The sequence below is a fragment of the Castor canadensis genome, chromosome 3 (genome assembly GCF_047511655.1).
Source record: "Castor canadensis chromosome 3, mCasCan1.hap1v2, whole genome shotgun sequence".
Taxonomy (NCBI): domain Eukaryota; kingdom Metazoa; phylum Chordata; class Mammalia; order Rodentia; family Castoridae; genus Castor; species Castor canadensis.
This window is the reverse complement of record NC_133388.1, coordinates 86306275-86327429: the sequence shown is the minus strand read 5'-3', so window position 1 is coordinate 86327429 and position 21155 is coordinate 86306275. Positions and strand designations below refer to the sequence as shown.

Genomic DNA, 21155 nt, shown 5'->3' with positions numbered 1-21155 from the left:
TGTACTTCACTGTTTAGTGTTTATTTGCAGTACTGGGGTCTGAACGCAGGGTATCATGCTTGCTAGGCAGGTACTCTACTACTTGAGTCACTCTGTCAGCCCTTTTTTTGATGGGTATTTTTGGAATAAAAAAAGTATTTGCCTGGGGCTGGCTTCCAACCGATATTCCTGATCTGTCTTCTGAGTAGCTAGGATTACACGGTGAGCCACTGGTACTTGGCCCAAGTATTTTAATATTGATAATAAAAAGACAAGGTAGTGTAATTGGTTTTCTCAGATTTCATAACACATCTGAAAAAACTGAATTTCAAGTACCAAGAAAAGATAAAAACTTATTTGTGACCTACCTGTTTGGGCATGAGGAATTGTATTGAAACAGAAACTGTTTATGATACAAATGCTGATAAGCAGTCCAATAGCGATTGGGTAATTGATTAGGTACGTGTAACCGTGCCCGTGCTTCCCAGCTGGGCGACGGAGCTGGTTAACCCCATGTGACATTTCCTCCGGGCTGAGAGATGAGGGGCTTATTCTTTCGTTCCTCCAGAAGACAGTTCCAAGTCGGATCTGCTTTCCAGTTCTAGGTCGGCTTGGCCTTTGTGGGAGAAAAATCCATCATCTCTTAGTGCTTTATTTCCTAATGAGGAGATGGAACAGTTACCTTAGAGCTGACACATTTGAAGATATTAACCAGGGCAGGGGAGGCCTTGAACCAAGTTCTGCCCCGGACCTGTAGGGCCAGGAGAAGTCATCAGGTATGAGTTTCCTCCTCTGTGAGATGCATTCCCTTTCATGTCCCCAAACGGATCGGAGCCAGGGATGCAGCGGAGTGTTTCTGCAGCCCGGGGCGCACACGATGCCGGCGGGCCACCGTGCTCGCCATCATCTTTATACCTGTTTCTGGGCTCCTCTGGCCCAACTCTCATATTTACAAATGAAAAATGTGCAGAGACTGAATGACCGATTCTTGGTCACACAGGATTGTCACAGACCAATCCAAGGGTAATTAAAAGCAAAGGGCAATGGCGGGTCCATAAAGTGGCCACCTCAGAGCAAAGCGGAGGCCAGTCACTTAGCGGCCACCTAGCAGTACTACAAGAAAAACTTTGAAAAAGACTAGTACTGCGGCATAGCGGAGCCAATACTCTCTCAGTTCGCTTTGCTAACTCCTTTTTTGCACTGGGTTTTATAACCTTCAATCAAGCGTTTGCTCAGCTTTTATAGGTCTAGCTTCCATCATTTTCCAGAATTCACCAATCACATGCTTCTTTCTAAGCCTATATTTTCGTCATACACCAACTCCTGATTCTGACGAATTTAGCCGGTTCCTTTATTCCATTGGCCAGATGAGGCCCCGCCTCTCCCATCCGGAAGTGAGAGAGTCGCTATTCCATTGGCTTAAATTTGCAAGCTGTTGGATGTCTGTCAAATCTATGAAGCCGTAAGCGCTCAGGAAGTACGATGCCGGAAAGGGCGGGCCTTGTGAAGATGGCGGCGCTGGTGAGTGCGGTGTAGTTTCTTCCTCGCTCAGTTATTGTAGCTGTTTCCCTTTCAGCTGTTAAACTAGTGACTGTAGGGAAGAGTAGTGATGAAAGTTTCTTCAGGGGAGTGGTCGCTGACAGGGGAGCAAGAGCAACAGTAGGGAGATCAGGGCTGGAGTTACCGCTCCTTTCCGGTAACGCGACGACTGGCCTTGAGGCGAGGCTGCCTGTGCAGCAACGTGAAAAGGCCCAAAGTCTGGTTTGAAGGACAAGGGGCAGTTTTTTATCCAACACGTTCCACCTTCTCATCGTCCTGCGTAAAGAACGACATTTCTTTACTGTTTTCTCCTTTCTGTAGGAGCTACTGGAATCAGACGTGCCTAGTGCCGTGACACTTTTGAAAAACCTCCAGGAGCAGGTGAGTAGTGTTCCCCAGTACTCCTCCCCCGCCGCCTTCGGAATACGTTAATCAAGAATTGGACTTGACTATGTGTGCCTGAACCCCAGACTTTGGTAATTTGGGGCCAGATGTCTTAGTGCTACCAAGTACTTTTTCATATCAAAATTCAAAGAAATGCAGAAAACGCCACAGAGAAGTCATCGCAATCAATTCCCTCAGTCTTATACCTAAGGGAAACAATGCTGGGGAAAGTGACATGATTTGCACCTTGTGTGTGCACCTAATAAAGCATTTATGTAGTTCTTTGCATTGTACGTTTAATCCGTACAAAGTTAACAGTCCTCTCATCACCACTGTTCAGCCCACATACCCTTGCCATAGTTTGTGAAGACGTTCTCGTTTTTTTTAGCTTTAGGAAGAATTGTAGCTTTTTTCTCCCAGAACTGAGAAAATCGTACTGTTCAGTGACATATTTTTAGGTATCATTGTTTACCATTTGTCTTTTACGGTTCACATATATGACTTGATATAGTCTAGTGAGCTGTTTGGTTTTTTTGGCTAACTTCAGGTGATGGCTGTAACTGCACAAGTGCAAGCACTGACAAAAAAAGTTCAAGCTGGAGTCTATCCTACAGAGAAGGTAAGATGTACTTGAAGAGTGAGTATGTCTTGGGCTGGTGGAGTGGTTCAAGTGGTAGAGCACCTGCCTGGCAAGTATGAAATCCGGAGTTCAAATCCTAGTACCATCAAAAAAAAAAAAAAGAGTGACTATGTCCAGACATGGTGTTCTTGATAGTTTTTCATTATAGACTTACTATATATTAAGTGTGTATATTATGTGTCCTAAGAGCTAGAACTTCAAAGATGAGTAAGATCCAGTTTCTGTACTGGAATTTAGTGGGGAAGACATATCAAAGTAATAGATATGAGAAGTAGCAGTCTTTACAGAGTCATGAGGAGTGCTGTGCCAGCCAGGGAGTAAGATTAACTGCCAGATGAGCAAAGGGAGTCAAGGAAGGCTTCTCATACTTCTCAGAGGGAGTAATAAGGTTTTGAGGAGTAAAAAGGAGTCATAGGGGGAGAAAAGAACTGCATGTGCAAAGTCACAAAGGCCTGAAAGCATCACTATGTTCTGGGGAAGAAGGTAAGTAGTTTTTATGGGTGGATGTATTTTTTTTTTTTTTTTTTTTGCAGTACTGGGGCTTGAACTCAGGGCCTACACCTTGAACCATTCTACCAGCCCCTTTTTGTGATGGATTTTTTCGAAATAGGGTCTCTCAAGCTATTTGCTCAGGCTGGCTTTGACCCTTGATCCTCCTGAGTAGTTAGGATTAAGGTGTGACCCACCAGTGCCCAACTGGGTGGATGTATGTTTTGTGTATATGTATGATGATCGTAGGAAATAAGCCTGGAAAACTAGTCACTCTGAAGAGCCTTATAGACCAGCTGAGGAGTTACTGTTCTGTTTGATTTACTCTAAGCACTATTAATTGAGGCACATTCCTTAGTTTTGTGTGTATTAGTCCCCTCTTACCTGCAGTTTCACTTTTCTCTGGTTTCAGTTATCTAATGTTAATTGTAGTCTAAAAATATTAAATGGAAAATTTCAGTCATACCTGTAATTTTAAATAACTTTTGTTATAGTATATATTTATCCTATCTTATTAGTTGCTGTTGCTAATCTTTTATTCAAAATTTATAACTTAAAGTTTATCATTAGTATGTGTGCATAGGATAGCATAGCATATGTAGCATGCAGTGGGGGTTTTGGAATGTATGCCTTGTAAATAAGGTGGGGGCTTCCTTATTAAGAAAAACAGCTGGGTGCCAGTAGCACAGGCCTATTCTAGCTACTTGGGAGGCTGAGAGCAGGAGGCCAGCCCAGCAAATAATTTGTGAGACCCCCATTTCCAAAACAACCAGAGAAAATTGAATTGGAGGTGTCGCTCAAGTGGTAGTGTGCCTGCTTTGCAAGCACACCAGCCTGAGTTCAAACCCAAGTCCCACCAAAAAAAGAAAAAAAGAAAAAAACATGCAGCCAAGTGAAGCAGTGCTTGCCTGTCATCCAGCTGTGCAGGAGGCTGAGATCAGGAGGACTGTGGTTCCAGGCCAGCCTGGGCAAAAAATTTGCCAGACCCCATCTCTACAGAAAAAGCTGGGCATGGTAGTATGTGCCTGTCATCCCAGTTATTGCAGGAAGCATAAATAGGAGGATTTCGGTCCAGGCAAAAAACAAGACATTGTCTCAAAAATAACAAGAGTAAAAATAGCTGGGAGCTGGCTCAAAAGGTAGATTTGCCTGCCTAGCAAGTGTGAAGCTCTGACTGAAGTACCATCCCCCTCCCAAAAGAATGCTATTAATCTGTGACATGAAGCCCGATTTGAGGTCCTAACTATGAAAATGACACTTCTTAGGTAACTTAAGCACTATATTTCATAGGTAAACAAACATGAAAATCATTATAGTAAGTCAATAAGAGTCAAAGGTTTTTAAGCATGGGAGTTAATAATAGATCTGTGCTTTTAGAAAGACAGTAACATAAAAATAATAATTATAATAATAAAAATAATCTTAAATTTGGGGGGTTTTGTCCTGGGGGTTGAACGCAGCTTCCCCCTCAGCCCTTTTTCTTTTTTTGGTGGGACTGGAGTTAGAACTCAGGGTTTTACACTTGCAAAGCAGGTACTCTACTGCTTGAGCCACACTGCCAGTCCATTTTGCTCTGGTTCTTTTGGAGATGGGGATCTCATGAACTGTTTGCCCAGGCTGGCCTCTTAACTGCGATCCTCCTGATCCCAGCCTCCCAAATAGCTAGCATTATAGGCGTCAGCCACCAGCGGTGCTTGACTAGCTTTTGTTATTTTGAAATAGGGTCTTGCTTTATGCCTGGACTGGCCTGAACTGCAATCCTCCTGTTTTTGCTTCCCTTGTATCTGGGATGATAAGTGTGAACCTCCACGCTGAGCTTATTAGTCCAGGCTGGCATCGAACTGCTATCCTCCCTATCTCCACCTCCTGAGTGGCTCTCTTCTTAACTTCTCTTTCTCACCATTCACTTTTGTTCTTATTGCATGTGTTTATTTTTTTTGAATTTGTCTCTGTTTTTGTCTTCCATGCCCTGTTTGAACTGTACAATACCCAAGCATATCAGAAGAGCATACTTCTCATATTCTTACCTGTCTTTGTCCTGTTTTGATACATTTCAGTGCTGGGTCGCTAGATTATTTGTTTTTATGTTTAAACTATATGTTTTATTTATTCATAGAACAGATATTTATTAACTTGCCTTTATGACTATTGGCTTTCCAGGTTACATAGTGCTTTCATGTGAACCTTATTTATACCTCACATCACAATTATTCTTTGGGACAGGAAGGAAATACTGTACAAATTTAACAGACGAGGAGACTGAAGTCACAAAATTAAGTGACTTACTCAATGTTTGACTACCAAATGCCTAATTCAGAATTTAAACTCAACTTGTCAGTCTTTAAATCCTTTGCCTATCCTCTGATACCAGGCTAGGGCTGCTATGATGTTGAGCTAAGCATGTTGATTTAAAGATACGCAAGGGCTTAGATGGTAGCCTCAGTTGGCTGAGGTATTTAACCTGTCTGAGATAGGCTTTCCCAGTGCTACCACACTCTCAAGACTCATTTGTCCTGTTTAATAACTGTAATTTAAGGCATGTCCACATACACTACTTTGTTTTTAAAGAATTAGCATGTATAATATTTGTTGATTTTTCTGCCTATAAAAATAAAACACCTTTTTGGGAGGTGGTAGGGATAGAACCCTTGCATATACTAGACAAGTACTATGCTACTGAGCTATACCCTGAGCCCTGTGTTACAATTTTAATTTTGGAAAGTTTGGAAGGTACATGAAAGTGCAAAGAAGGAAAAGGAAAATCAGCATAATCACCACTTTGAGAAAACTACTAGGGTGCATTCCTGGGTTTTTTTTTTTTTTTTTTAAGTAATCTGTGCTTGTTGAAAAGACACTCCATTCCTTATCCTCTTCTCACTCCCTAGGATAGTAGTTAAGTGTGTACGTGTAAAAATATGTGCATCATACAATTTCCTCCTCCTGTTTGGTACCATATTGTAGACACATTTACAACTTTTGTTGACATGAATTAAATTTCATTTCAATATATATAAACCATTTGTTTTTACTTGCATGTGATAAAAATTAGTAATTATTTTGATTAAGTTAAAAGTTGGAGATATATGGAGACATTTTCTATTGTTACAACATGGACGTGAGCATCATTGTATTGAGGACGAAGATCCTGCTGAAAATCTACAATGTCAGGACAGCCCTCCATAACAAAGAGTTATCTGGCCTCAAATGTCAGTAACTCTGAGATTGAGAGACTTTATTGGTACTGGGGTTGGAAGTCTGGGCCTCATGCTTGCTAGGCAGGTGCTCTACTGCTTGAGCCACTCCACAAACCCATTGTTTTTGTTATTTTAAGAATGCTCAATTTAAAGACATTTAAGGAAAGTGTGAGATTTGAGTCTTCTGGGGGTGGTGCAGTACTGGGGCTCAAACTCGGGCTCAAACTCAGGCTCATTCTTGGTAGGCAGGTACTGTACCACTGAAGCCACTCTGCCAGTCCAAAAGTTAGTTACTTTCTTCCTCCCCTCCCCTCCCCTCCCCTCTTTTCTTCTTCCCTCCCCTGCTCTCCTTTTCTTCTCTCTTTCTCTTGCTTTCTCTTTTTCCTTCCTGCCTCCATCCCTTTCTTTTTTTCCTTTCTCTCTCTTTCATGGGACTGGGGTTGCAAACAGGCACTCCACTGCTTGAACCACACCTCTAATACTGTTATAGTCTTTTGGGGGTGGGGAGTTGTTTTATTGATTTTTTTTTTTTTTTTTTTTTTTTTTTTGCTCTTGCTGTCTTCCAGTAATTCTCTGAGCTTTGCTTCTCTTACATTAGCATAATTTTCTCTTTTGGCCATTTTGGTTATAGCTACACTTTCTTGAGACTATGGTGGTCTCCCTTTATCCATGGGGAATACTTTTCAAGACCCTCTCCAGGGATGCCTTAAACTACAGTTAGTACTAAATCCTATTTATACTATGTTTTTTCTGATACGACCTGTGGTGTTGTCTGTCACATAGTGTCAGTTAATCTGTTCTTCCATGTTTTATGCCCTGGTTCTGCTTTCATCACTACTCTCGAATGTAGGGGCTGTTAAGTAAAATAAAGGTTACTTGAAACAGTAGCTCAGCAGTACTATGACAGTTGAACCCATAACTGAGATGGGTATGAAGTGACTAACAGGTAGGTAGCATATACATTGTGAATACTCTAGACAAAGGGGTGATTGACATTCCAGATGGGATGAAATGACATGGTGCAAGATTTCATCACATTACATAAAGCAATACGCAATTTAAAACATGAATAATTTATTTCAGGAGTTTGCAATTTAGTATTTTTAGACTGGTTGACCTTGGGTAATTGAAACTACAGAAAACAAGACTGCAGATAATGAGGGACTGCTGTATTTCCAATGTCTTACATGAACTTTTAAAAGCATCCTGTGTACTCCTACTGATTCTTTGGCTAAAACTGAATCTATGTTTCCTATTGTTTTGTTTAACTCAGGGTCTCAGCTTGTTAGAAGTGAAAGACCAGCTGCTGCTCATGTACCTTATGGATTTGAGCCACCTCATCCTGGACAAAGCCTCAGGAGGATCTCTTCAGGGGCATGCTGCAGTTTTGAGACTAGTAGAGATTCGCACGGTATGAGGCCTTTGACATCCTGGAGCTCTAGTTTTCTAAATCCTAAACTCCAAGGTTATAACACAGTAACTCTCATTTAAATGGATGTTCTCAAGTTTAAGGAAGGAAACAAAAATGAGGAAAGGTATTTTTCTCTTCGTTTGTCTACTTTGTGCATGTTTTAGATGCCTTATCTGGCAGTGACACAGAGACTCTTGTGTATGCTTGATTTGAGAGAGGGAGTGTAATCCTGTTCAATTACCATGTTGTAGGTTTTGGAAAAACTTCGTCCCTTGGACCAAAAACTGAAGTATCAAATTGACAAATTGGTGAAGACTGCAGTGACAGGCAGCCTCAGTAAGTGAGAGGACCATCATAAAGTTGTGGGATCATAATAAAGTTCCAAATCTTGTAAAACTCTTGGGTTTTATATTTCAGGTGACAGTGATCCTCTTCATTTTAAACCCCATCCTAGTAATATGATGAGCAAGGTAAGGGGTTGCATTATCCTCCTGATTTTCTGAGATCTATACCTAAATGAAGCTCATGGTGATCCTGAATCTCCTGGGATTCTCTTGTGGCTTGACTTTCCAGCGCATGCCTTAGAATGTTTCAGTATGAGGCCCCTTTTCTCTCTTTTATTTATATTTCCATCGCCCCAGGGTATACACCTTTGGGTTTTCTTTTCACTTGTCTCCTGACTAATGCTTCCTAAGTTTACATGTATTTTTTTCTTTTGTAGTTGAGCTCTGAGGATGAAGAGGAAGATGAAGTAGAGGATGGCCAATCTGAGGTTTCAGGGAAGAAGTCTATAAAAGGGGTATCTAAGAAATACGTGCCACCACGCTTGGTTCCAGTACATTATGGTATGAATGTGGCTGCTGACTCCTCTGCAGTTCTGTTTCTGTTCATTTTTTTCTGTGTTCTGGAATAACCCTTGGGAATTTTTATCACATAGATGAAACAGAAGCTGAGCGGGAGAAAAAGCGCCTTGAACGAGCCAAAAGACGGGCATTGAGCAGCTCTGTCATTCGTGAACTTAAGGAGCAGTACTCAGATGCTCCAGAGGAAATCCGTGATGCTCGTCATCCTCATGTCACTCGCCAGAGTCAGGAAGACCAACACAGGTCAGAGTTCTTGCAGTTAGAGACCTATCCTCATATTTTGGGTGAATGTGATTAAGTCTGACACCAAGAAAACTACATTATATAGGAAGCAGATTGAAAAACTTGGGATGATATAAGAATTAGGAGTTTGAAGTACAGAATAAAAACTTGGGAAAAGAAAATATTCCCCTTTCCATCTGCTTAGGCCCAAGCAAATGCTATATGGAGATGAAGTATAAGCAGTTCCACATAGTAGGACTTTACCAGGCTGTTCTCACTGTCAGAACTCTCTTGTTCAGAAGGTGGTAAAGACAGGTTTTTGCAGTGGCATTGAGAGTGCTCCATAAATTCAGGGAAGGAAAGTAGAAAAACAATTGTAATTTGGATGCCGGCTCATCAACCTTGTCCAGGTACAGTCTTTGTAGTTGACAGATTATGTTAAAGGGCCCATTCAGAGAATGCTGTTTGTACACCGAAATACAAGAATTTACTGGTTAATATTTTAAATAGTTGTGTGCATAGACTATGGGTTCATCTCTAGGGATGAGGGAAGTTCTAGCACAGAGAACATTGCATTGAGGAAGCTTGGAATTGAGCATTCCATATATCCTTCCTAAACATGAGATTCCTGAGAAATCTGTAAACAAGGATGAGTAAATACTGAGGCCCAGGTTCTGGGTTATGACTTTCCACTACGATGATCTGAGCTTGCTGGAAACAGTGTCTGTCTTTGTCTGGCAGGATTAACTATGAAGAAAGTATGATGGTGCGTTTAAGTGTCAGTAAGAGAGAGAAAGGACGGAGAAAACGAGCAAGTATGATGAGCTCACAACTTCATTCCCTCACACACTTCAGTGACATCAGTGCGTTGACTGGAGGAACTGCTCATCTTGATGAGGTGAGGTTGAGATACAGTGGTAGGAGGTACATGTCAGTGCTTCCAGCCAAATGTATGTGGGGCTTCATCCCCTGGGAAACTTGGGAAGGGATGCTGGCATTTGGAAAAGCACTGCCATTCCTTTACTTCTCCATCTCCAGGATCAGAATCCTATTAAGAAGCGGAAGAAGATACCTAAGAAAGGCCGGAAGAAAAAAGGTCAGTAAACCTCTGACTTAGTTGATCAACTGCTAGGTGGGAAGATTGAATTGAATTTGCCATCCTGGGTCTCACAAAACTCCCATAGTATCTCTTCCATACAGGGCATTAATGTCTTTAAGTGGGCTTTTATTTTCCTTCTGTCCCAAGCTGGAAATCAGCATCATTCACAAAAGGTTTCATCTCCAAGGTCCCATGGCACCTGTTCAGGCTTCCTTAAATAGAATTATGAAAGTGTCACCTGAAGGAGCCATTATCCCATTTCAGTTATTCTTACTTGTCTTTTGTCCTGGGAAGATACAGAGTATAGCCTTAGGAACCACCCCTATTGAGTCTTTCTCTCTAGATATCCTTAACTGTGGCCCACCCCACCTCCCCACTCCCACCCCCCAAATCCTTTAGCTTTTCCAACTGTCCTTTGCCTCATTCTTGATTTCCCTTTCAGGTTTTCGAAGGAGGCGGTGATTATGGGTGTACATATTTATGTTTTTTTTTTTTTTTTGTCATCCTGGGATACTTCTAATTTTTTTTGTTTGCTTTGGACACATGAAAAGATCCTTTGCTAATAAAATTGATTTTACTTATGAATTAAAGCCCGTTTTGCACATGTATTGTATGACTGTAATTGCTGGTGTGTGGAGAATGTGTGGTGGAAAGGGAAAGATGGAGGGTTGTTTTTTGTTTTTGTTGCTGTTTTGTTTTGAAGTTTGAGAAGTTTGGCTTTGTGACGTTTTCTTTAATAATATATTTTCCCCTCAAATTGGAAATTGTTACACTAAATATTGAGGGGTTATGATAATCAACTCTTCCCAACTCATGTTGCCCCAGCTGCTGTATGATTTGTTATAATACAATACAGCTGTCTGAAATACATAGCTTTTAGGGTTTTTAAAAAAAAAATGTATTTCTAACCTGACCACTAGGTGGCATTAGTGATTCAGAAAACCTTTGGTGCTTGACTATAATCAAAAACAAGATAGAACCTTTCCACATCATCAAGAGTTATTCTTGTCTCCATCTCTCTGAATGCTTTTCATTCTAAAATAGCATGAACATAAAGCTGATCTGTGGTCAGTATTTGAGTTTTGTAAAAAATAGTAGAGTGAGTGAGATGAATAAAGAGTCAGTATAGTCTTGTGTTTCCTCTTTGACGTTTCTTCAACAAAGGCCTCGGTTTATCAGTCAATAAGGCACAAACCCTTTTACAAGGAGCTGCAAAAGAATGCTAGCAAGCAGGTACATAGAAAATTCCTAATGTTAATAGTAAAAAAAAAAACTCCTTCAGGAACAGCCAAATCCATCCATGTCAGGAGACTGGTGGGAGATAAGTATAAGATGTTATCTTGCATTCTATCCAGAGAATAACCTCTGTTGGTGAGAAGTGAAAACAGGGATAAAAAGAGAAATTGGGTCTATAGAATTCATTGGAGTTTTAAAAAAGGCATTGAGTTTCAGGAACGTTTTAGTCTGGCTTTCCTAGGCAGTATATAAGCAGGAATATAATTTAGTCATTATATTACTAAAATCTGAGTCCTATCTATGAATTTGGATTTATGCTGGTCTGCCTGATTGGGGCAAAGGTCTGTTTGCAGTCACTTGCAGCCTGATAGAAATTAGAAGACTGAATTTATGACTGTCTTCTGCTGACTCTTGTGTCTTGGGCAAATCACCTAATATCTCCTCTGGCCTTTAATTTTCCTCAGCTGAAAAATGAGTATATTTGAATTTCTGTGATTCCCTCCCAATAAGAGTCTAGAATTTTTTTTTCTTTTATTATTCATATGTGCATACAAGGCTTGGGTCATTTCTCCCCTCTGCCCCCACCCCAAGAGTCTAGAATTTTTGTGGATAATACCAGGATGGGATTGTTTCCAGGGCCTCTGACTTTTAGTCCCTGGTGAACTGAGGGAGCCTGAAGTGCCCTGAGACCTCATACTTACATTTTCTCAAGTGAATCTAAACAGAGCTATAAGAACATAGAGGTGTTTTGTTGTTGTTGTTGTTGTTTTCCCCTCTGGGACTGGAGATGGAACTCAGCTTCATTCAGCGTGCTACCACATGAGCCACACCTGCAATTCATTTTGCTCCGGTTATCTTGGAGATGGGGAGCTTGTGAACTGTTTGCTTGTACTGGCCTTGAACCTTGATCTCCCGATCTCAGCTTCCCAAGTAGCTAGGATTATAGGTATGAGCCACTGGCACCTGCCTATATTTAGAGATTGTTTTCCCTTCCTTGCTGAGCTAACTGGGACTAAGTGATTTAACTAAAATATGCATTGGTTAGAACCACCACCCTCATTCTGCAGTTAGGACCACTGTATTTGTTTCTAAGTTATTAAGATTTTTTAATTAGGGGATTTCATTTTAAAGCTCTTCTATCACATACTGAGCTGAGTGCTTTACATCTAATTCTTACAAAATACATGTCCACTTTACTAGTGAGGAATCTGAGACCCTTAGGTTAGTCAATTTATACAAGGTCACATGGCTAGTAAATTGGAGTGTCAGTTCCTGAGGAACAGGGAGGATGGAGGACTTCAAGTGTTCTGTGGTTCTTGAAAGTCTAAAAGGCTTTGTTCTTTTTTAAAAATGTAGATAGTTTATAATCTCTAGCTCCTCTTTCCTACCGCACTATTTCTAGTAGAGGTCTTGCCTCCAAAGAAACCACAAGTTCTAGGCACATTGCTAGCCTCTTGGTGATATAGCAATGAACAGAACAGATGAAATCCCTGTCTTTGTGGACCTTACAGTAACTTGAGTCTCGAATCCCAGGCCGTCTTGTTTTTCCTGGCTTTTTGGCAATATTCAAAAAAGACTTCCAACAATTATTAGACTTATTTCACAGAGTTTTTGTACCAGAGTCATTAAACAATGGAGTATATTGTTTGATAGAATATTTTTGTGTGCGGATTCTCAATATGTAAAACTGGCCTAACTGGGGTTAACTTTGGTTGAAGTGGGGGTGAGGGTTCCTGGAGTTCCATGTTTTTATGACCTCAAGATTCCTGAGGAACTCACAGGAACCTTTTGACGTCCATAGAACATTGTCTTAGAACCATTGTTAGAGTAGTAACAGGAGAGAACTAAGAATTAGAATTTTGGGGGTTCCTTATGGCTGTTCTGTTGTTCACTTTTCTTCTTTCCTGTATTCCCACTCCTCTATCAGTTTTCTGTTACTTCGGACTACATGAATGTCAGAAGATAACAGATCAGTTAATATCTGTCATCAGTACACATGAGTACCAGTTTAGTGTTACCACGTGGTGGTAAGGGAGGCCTGGCCTTATTCATCTTATGCAGTGGGGAAGAAAGTTTGACAAAACCTCAAAAGCTCTTTTGTTTAGGATTTTATGAAGGTTTGGGGTAATATCTCAGGAGTTCCAACAGTCTTCATGGATACCTTATTAGAAAAATACATTTTGTAGCCAGGTGTGGTGGCACATGCTTGTAATCCCAACACTTGGGAGGCTGAGTCAGGAGGATCAAGAATTTGAGGCCAACCTGTGCCACCCAGCAAGTTCAAGGCCAATCTGAGCTACATTTGGAGACCTGGTCTCAAAAACCAAGGGCTGGGAATGTAGCTCAGTAGTAGAGTGCTTGCATAGAATGCACAAGGTCCTGGGTTTGATTTCCAGCACTGCAAAAAAGAAAAAGCAAACAACAAAACTTTTTGTTTATGAGGATGGGATAACCTGATTGCAGTATATCATGTTTCAGCACCACGGAGAGTTCAAGCTCTGTTTTATTCCTTACTTTGTCTCATTCCTTGGTGGAAGTTACACAGCTAAACCAGTCATACCTGTGTATTATAGACTTACCCTTTTTCAGAGCCCAGTTTATCTGCCCAGTCTCCAGTTCTGATTGGTACAGGTTGGATGAGAGTTGACATCATCTTGAATGTACCTCTTCCTTTCCTCTGTAAACTCAGATTCATGCAGAGGATTTCGGCAACTTGATGAAGGCATATGAATGAATCTTGTCTTTTTTATGGTAACATCATTCATATTGTGATACACAAGATTTTTTCCAACACTTAGAAAAATTCTGTCCTTTATCCATCTTTGCTTACAGATCCTTAAGGAAAATTGAAGTTGTTTTTTCATTCCGTGGGCCTCTTTCTGCCTGTGCATAGAGAAAGGCATCACTGGTCTGGCTCTCTGCCCAGTCTTGCTTTTGTATTTCTTTGATCTCATTGTTCATAGGGTCTCAGAGACGCCCCAAGAGCCATGCCTTTGCATGTTTAAGCTATTGATGCTTTTGAAATAACAGAGTGTCACTGTGTAAGAAGTGTTTTAAAGGTCTATCTTGAACAAATTTGGGTCAATAGGTGGCAGTAGTTACTGAGTCCTGAGGCTCTGACACCCCCTAAATACAAGCACATTTGATGGCCATTGTATTTAAGGTGTGAGAAAGGAGGTCACATTGAGATAAAAATGGAGAGAAAAGCAGTCTCTTAGTGGAATCCAGGAAATGCTGAAATGTGCTGGATGACTTCTGTGGAGTGTTGTATGGGAGGGAGATTGCTGTCACCTAGTGAAGGACACTATCAGGAAAGAGTGGGACCTTGGGATTGGGGGAGCAGATATAAGATGTGGGTACTATGGCTTCTTCAAGCTAGGGTAAGTCTGTGTTAAATAAGGACCAGTGTTGAAAGGATAGAGTAGGGTTGGGGGGAGTAGAGAGAGAGGTGGGAGAGGGAGGGGGCAGAGCTGTGTGAAGGGACCTTGGAAAGGGTGGGCTGTGTAGGGGAGGACTGCGGTTGGAGGGGGAGGGGAGGCTGCTGCAATGCTGTTTAATGGGGGGGGGAGGGGGAGATATTAGTCTCTGCTGCAGCTGCATTGGCTCCCCTCCCCCACCCTTCCCAAGGAGCCTGAGCAGTGCTGGCAAATCTGTCTTCATGTATTTATTATTATTAAAAATGTGACGGATCCTTCTTCCCTGGAAGCACAACAAATACTACTGGTCCCTCCCCCTCCCTCTGCAGAGCTTTTGCCTTCTCTATTTCTTTCTCTTTCCACTCTGTCTTCCCCCTTGGTCTGTTTGCTGGGGGGAACTTTCCCTTCCTCTCCTCAGCTTGGTGACTCCCTAGGGGTTTCTAATGGTGGTTGGGAGTTTTAAGGCAGTGCTGGGAGGAAGCAGCTGAGTGAGGGGCATCCATTGCCCCAGGGAGGGAGCTGTACTCTCTACTGTCCAGTAGGGAAAGGAAATCACTTGGAAATAAAGATAAAATCCTTTTTCCAGCTAATGAAAGAAGAAATGAACACTCATATGTTTTCCAATGCCTGGTATTCCTCCCCTTTTGTGCCCTTCTCTTTTCTACTACCTGAATTCTGAGGGGGAAACCCCCTTGGAATGGAAAATGCCAGGAGTTCTCTCTCTTCCCTTGGTTACCTTGTTAAGTCCCTTTCTTCCCAGGAGAGCCATATACAATTTATTCTTCTTGCCTGCATGTTGTGTGTTACAGAAAGGTTTGAAGGATAGAAGCCATGGTTTCACCCTCTCCACCTGTACCTAGGCTCCAGTGCCCAGGTGGGGGGCCTCTTTGTTGCTGTCTGTAACCCTTCACCATCCCCATAGGTGGTGCTGCTGTTGCTCTGCAGGCAAGGTCTCCTTCCTAACATCATCCCTTCCCATCCCCCTTTCCTCAGCCCTCTACTGCCTGATTGTTATTCCACCAACGTCTCCTCTACTGTTCCCTTCCTCAAATTAATTTTGTGGCGGTCTTTTTTTCCCCCCGCAGTGCCATCTTCCCCTCCCCCCTGCTCTAGTTCTCTTGCTTTCTCAGTCTCTATTTCTCTCTGTTTCTGTCTACAAGATCTCCATCTCATTTCTCCATCTCAAATCTATACTAGCTTACCCCTTTTTCTCTATTCTACCCATGGCATCTTACAGATGGCTCTCCTAATGTAAGGGACTGTAGATGAGAGTGGTTTAAAGAGAAAAGGATAAGGAAAACTTTAAGAGGTCAGCACTGAAGACCAGGTTGGGATACCTTTACCTGAGTAAAGGAAGGTATCCTTTACTTACATATGTATTCATTTACTGGGTTTGGATAGTGAGAGTATAGCTGGCTAGGGGCCCTGTATTATGTGAATCTATAGAATTTGGTCTCACATGCAGGGAAAATGAAAGCAATTCATATATTAAGGACTTCATCAGAACCTTTTGGTTTAGATTGCTAAAGATATCTGTGCTTTTATTATCCTGCATTTTAAAGACTGGAGGAACACTATGCTATAAACCTGTTATGCAGTACCTTGGGAGATACCCTGTTATTGATTTCTTGAGTTCTCAGAAGGTATTTGCTAGGGTAGCTGTGACACTTGCATGATGGGCACCCTGGTTGTCTGGACATTGCTGAAGATAATTCAGGCTATAATACCTTGGCTTGCTCTTATAGTCCGCTTCCTCCTTTCTTCCCTGTCTCACATTATCTCAGCTGAATTTACATGGTGGCCCCATTCAGTCCACAGTTCCCTTTGTTGTTTAGCTCACACTCATCAGACCATTACCCTGTTTCTTGCCTTATCTTGCTTCTTTATCTAGAGACCTCTCATTGTGTGACCCCTCAGCTAATTCAGCAGTGTTGTTGATTGTAAAGTTATCCAGTTTCTAAAATGGCTAACTTTCCTCTCTATAAATTAATACCATCCTAGTAACTCCGTGGTTAGTACTGTAGTCTTTTGCTTATGTGTGTTCTAGGAGTTGTCCACATGTGATCAGTACAAGCTCTTTTATGCTGCTGGGAGGAGATCTTTCTTAGTTTGAGTGGCAGTCCCAGAATAGCCAGCTTCCATTTCCCCAGTATGTGTGAGTCAAGGCTGACTCTTGGACTAAGGAGACAGGCAGTTTACCAGAGCCCTGGAGAGAGCCATAGTGAAAAATGGGCTAAAGTACTACATATTTTGCTTTGTTACCTGAGCCTTGGAGGTGTATGAAATCTGTCTCTTGCGTGCCTGGCACTTCTGCCTTCCTAATGTGTTATTGGTAGAGGTGGATGGGCCAGTGGTCTCTTTGTTTCCTCAGCTGATTTTCCTACTGCCCTTCTTAGTCATCTCTGTGTCCTATTCATGGGACTCTGGTTAGGGTCGTGGTCTCATGTAACATAGATAGCAGTCTCAGTTAAGGTCCCTCTCTTAAAAGCAAGGATCAATAAATGTTGCAATGAATGATACTTTTCAGCTTTAGGATCCTTTGGAACAGTAGTAAATTAAGTTTTAACTACTTCTCCAGGTGCTTTATATGCTGTAGCTAAGATTGGTTGATTTCCATTTTCTTCCACTCATAGGCCCTAGAGGGGGGAATGATCCAAGACCATAGGAATACATCATTAGTAGAGATGGCATTAAGACCCATGTCCTCTGACATCTAGGTCTGACATTTCCTTGAGTACTCTTTGGAAACCAGTGTCCCTGTTTCATCCTCAGGGCCACTGTTTGCCTTGGAGCCACAGCATGGTCAGGTTTTGTGTCTGAGCCAGCCTGGTTAGTCTGTAGTGAGAGCTGGGGATGAGCTAGCCAGACGGCATAGGCTATGACTCACACAGGAGGGGCTCAGATTCCCAAAGCCATACAATAGTTCAGCCTATTGAAAAGCCTCAAGCGTGCCTCAAGTATGCCCCTTCTCATAAGTCTCCTTTCCTTTCCAAAGTACCTCAGAGATAGATGGAGCTTGGTGGTAGATTCTAGAACTCTGGAATCTCCAGTTTTTTCTTTGCTGCACATTTTCAGCAAACTCCTTAGCTCAGCAGACCATCTCCTCTTTCCCATGAACTAACTTTAACACACATAGAATTTCTTTATTGTCAAACCATCATTAGTGAGTGTGCCTATAATTTTTATCATCAGTTAAAACCTGGAATAGAAAACATGCTTAGAAAGCATTTGTATGTTTCTGTTTTGAGTCTGTGGCAACTTCCATGATCTGCTTTGTTTTGAGGCCCCATGGGTGAGCTCTAGAGAATAGAAAGCCCTGAGTTTCTACTTTCTCTCCCAATTTTGATTCACTGTCTGCTGACTCTTACAGGAAGCCCTAGGTAGTAAAGAGATCATATCAAAAGTCTTAGTCAGGAAATCCCTGTCTTAGCTATAGTGACCTTCCTCTACCACTGCATTCAGCTCTGTGGCAAGTTAACACCAGAAAAACCTTCATGTGTCTTCAACACCCTCCTCAGTTTCCTTCTTTCAAGTTTTAGGCAATCTGTCACTGATGGAAGACGTTCTTCTTGCCTTCCTTAGCTCCTCCCCAAGGCTTTAAGCCCCAAAGCCTCCTAGTTCTAGCCTCCTACAAAAGGGTTGCTTTCTGAGACTGACTTTTTCGCTATTTACTATCCCTCAAATCCTGAAATCAATCCCCTAAATGATGTATTTCCCTTCAGAGTATCAGATGGCACTCTAAGAGAGCCAGCTGGGTGCTGCTAAAAATCCCATTCCTCACCCATCTCCCTGCTGGAGCTCCTGGAATTGGATCCTGCAGCCTCCTGTCATATTAGCCTCCTTTTTCTGTTCATTTGGAAGATTTATTCCATTGTTTTTGATAAATTCTTGTTTGGCAGAAATATCCAGTATTTAGGAAGATTCTGTGGGTTGAGTTCCCTGACTCCGGCAACTTGGTTGAAGATCTGCTCCTGCCTGCTCCCTGAAGTGCTACCCTTCCCTCTGTCCGGCCTATTCTAGGCAGGATCAATATGTGGAAGTCCTTCGCACAAGCATCCCAACCCTCTTTATCAATCTTGGCAAACAAAGCATGCCTCTGCTCTTGACCTTCTCTCCCTTCTACTCCATTATTTATTTCTTCTGTGCCTTCCTCTGTTCCCTTCCCTTTTTATGTATACCCTTCATTCCTCTTCCTTTAAATCTCCTTGTCTTTCTGCTCACCGTTGCCCATTTGTGTCCATTCCCTCTCTCCTCTACCCATCTTTCATTTCAGTAGTGTCCTTTTCATTGCCTACTCATGCTGAGCAAACAGCATGGTATGGGAAGAAAGGCAGCAGAGTAGCTCCCTGGTTGCCAGAGTAAGTGATCCCTTTTTCTCCAGGGGATCAGTAGCTATGATTTTCTATCTTGTCTTCAGTGGTCCTTGGGACCAGAGAATCCCCAAAATGCTGCTGTCTCTTGAAATGAACAAGCTTGCTTTTGGCTTCTTCTGGTGTTGAAGAGGAGTTACTTAATTCAGGTGCCCCTTCTTTGGTTCTTCCTGGGTGTGGGTCTGTCTGAGCTTCTTTTTCCCATTCTCGTTTTCTCTGTCTCTTCCAACACAAAGCAGCAGCAGGACTGAATGATTCTGTCTAGAGACTCTGCCAGCCCATGCCCCTCACTTTTGCCCCTTCCCCCTCGCTGTGCGTGCAGCGGGGAGGGGGTTGGAGGGCGGTGGCATGGTGCCAGCCAACCCAGAACCATCTGCAGTACCTTCTGCACTAAAGCAGGATTTGTGTCTCCCACCCTCCTCCTCTCCCATTTTTAATTAGCTGCTGAATTAATTAAATCTCACATGCTAATTAACATTCCTATAGGGAAGCATGCCAGGTCAGAAAAATGGGGGGTACTAAAGCAAAGCTTCTGTTCGTTCAAGGAGATTTAGGGTTGAGAAGACAGGGGAAGAGGAATAAAGGGAAGATGAGGAAAGAGCAATTGAAGAGTGGAAAGAGACCTAAGAGGTATGAAAAGATAGAGAAGGGAGATTATGGATAGAACCTATTAGATAAAAAAATTAGAATTACTTACACTGAAGAAATGAAAGTCTCTAGAAGCCTCTAAAGGTTTGGAGATAGAGCTGTGAGTCTCAAACATTAGCACATGAGTAACCTGAGAAATAATGATACAGAGGATGCTAATTTGCTGCCTTGACTGTCTTCTAAAGAAATACATTTCAGTGTTAATAGGTGTGCTTTAGGTTAGAAATGAAGGGGAACTTCCTCTTTGCAGGGCAGTGGGATGCTGTACTAAAGAAACTTTTTAGGAGGTAAGTTTTTATCTGTTCAGAATGGTTGAAGTTTGCCCAAAACCAAGGGAAATGATGAACTTTGAAGGGTTTTTCCTAGATAGACTGTTATTAATCCTGTAGTGTGTACTGCATCCCAGAGAAGCAAGAAAATCCAAGATGGGAAAATTCAGGATTTGGTTTCGGTTCTCTTGTCTTTGCATCCAGGATGAGCTTTGAATTTGTTCTCTGGTCCTGTCAATGTTTTAGGATGAACCATCAAGTCAGATCATTCCTTCCCCATGAGGTTTAGAGCACTGGTTCCTAGCATGGATTTCAGAAAGATACTAGATGGCTAGTATGGCTCTGTCCTTGACTGAGGAGTGGAGAGCTAGGAGGATAGCTAGAGTTGCACATGGAGCCAGAAGAAGGGAAGATAGGGTGTGAACTGAGAAATATGGCTGACACAGAGGACTAAGGTCCTGTGGCCAGACCTAAAAAGTGAGGATGGCTTACTTGTCATTATCTTCATTGAGAAGTAACGAAAACTGTATTCGTACAGATCTAAATTCCCCTTGCCCGGCCCACCCCACACCAAGAACTGATATCTGGGAGATATCTAGCAGGTTAGCAGAGACTCCTGATGGCAGGTACCCCTACTCTGAAATACACTGGAGACAAAATACTTTTTTTTTTTTGATGGGAACTCGGGTTCACTCTTCCGAAGCAGTTGTGTTCCTGAGCCACACCTAGAGTTTGTTTTGCTCTGGATATTTTGGAGATGGGGGTCTCATAAACTGTTTGCCCAGGGTCGACCTCAAACCATGCTCCTTCTGATCTCAGCCTCCTAAATAGCTAGGATTACAGGTGTAAGCCACCAGTGCCCTGCTTAAAAATGCTGTTTTATATGCTCCCCTAACCACCATTCACTTAAACGATATTCTCCTCTACTATTTCTGCTATAATAGTCAAAATATTTGTATATTGGTTTGATTCCCAGAATATGGATCAAGAATTTTTTTTGCATATTAATTGTGTAGACCATAGAGTATCTTTAATTTATTAAGCACTGTCTGCCATATACATTAGACATTAAGGTTAGATTACTATGTCTGAGTGAGTTATATTCCAGTTCAGAGAGGAAAGATGTACAGTAAATGCAGTAACTCACTCTATGTTTGTATAAGAACATGAATGCGAATTCCTGTACACTTGTTGCCTGTACTTTTGTATCATTTTACATTGTTACTTTTTTCTCTTTTTAAACATTTTTATTAGTGTATATTAATTGTACAAAGGGGTTTCACCAGTAGAATTTCTATATATGCATATATTGTACTTTGATCAGATTAGCCTCCTCTATTCACTTTCTTTTCCTCACATCTCCCCCCACCCCAATTTTTTAAAACGGATTTTGGTG

General features: G+C 41.9%; 1 protein-coding gene across 1 annotated transcript; it reads left to right on the top strand.

Annotated features, from left to right (window-relative positions):
• The first annotated feature begins 1426 nt into the window (after positions 1-1426).
• Positions 1427-10410, top strand: Ngdn (neuroguidin). The gene is made up of 11 exons (XM_020181606.2): positions 1427-1500; positions 1840-1899; positions 2450-2521; positions 7499-7636; positions 7888-7972; positions 8054-8106; positions 8358-8481; positions 8574-8742; positions 9463-9619; positions 9760-9817; positions 10263-10410. Exons 1-11 carry the CDS (start codon positions 1462-1464, stop codon positions 10280-10282), a joined length of 975 nt encoding a protein of 324 aa, XP_020037195.2. The 5' UTR covers positions 1427-1461; the 3' UTR covers positions 10283-10410.
• The last annotated feature ends 10745 nt before the right edge of the window (positions 10411-21155 follow it).

Excerpts from the sequence above, each read along its gene's own strand:
- Ngdn (XM_020181606.2), top strand. The coding sequence starts at position 1,462 with ATGCCGGAAAGGGCGGGCCTTGTGAAGATGGCGGCGCTG. Across the intron at positions 9,620-9,759 it reads GAACTGCTCATCTTGATGAG|GATCAGAATCCTATTAAGAA; the intron begins GTGAGGTTGAGA and ends CTCCATCTCCAG. Across the intron at positions 9,818-10,262 it reads GAAAGGCCGGAAGAAAAAAG|GTTTTCGAAGGAGGCGGTGA; the intron begins GTCAGTAAACCT and ends TTTCCCTTTCAG.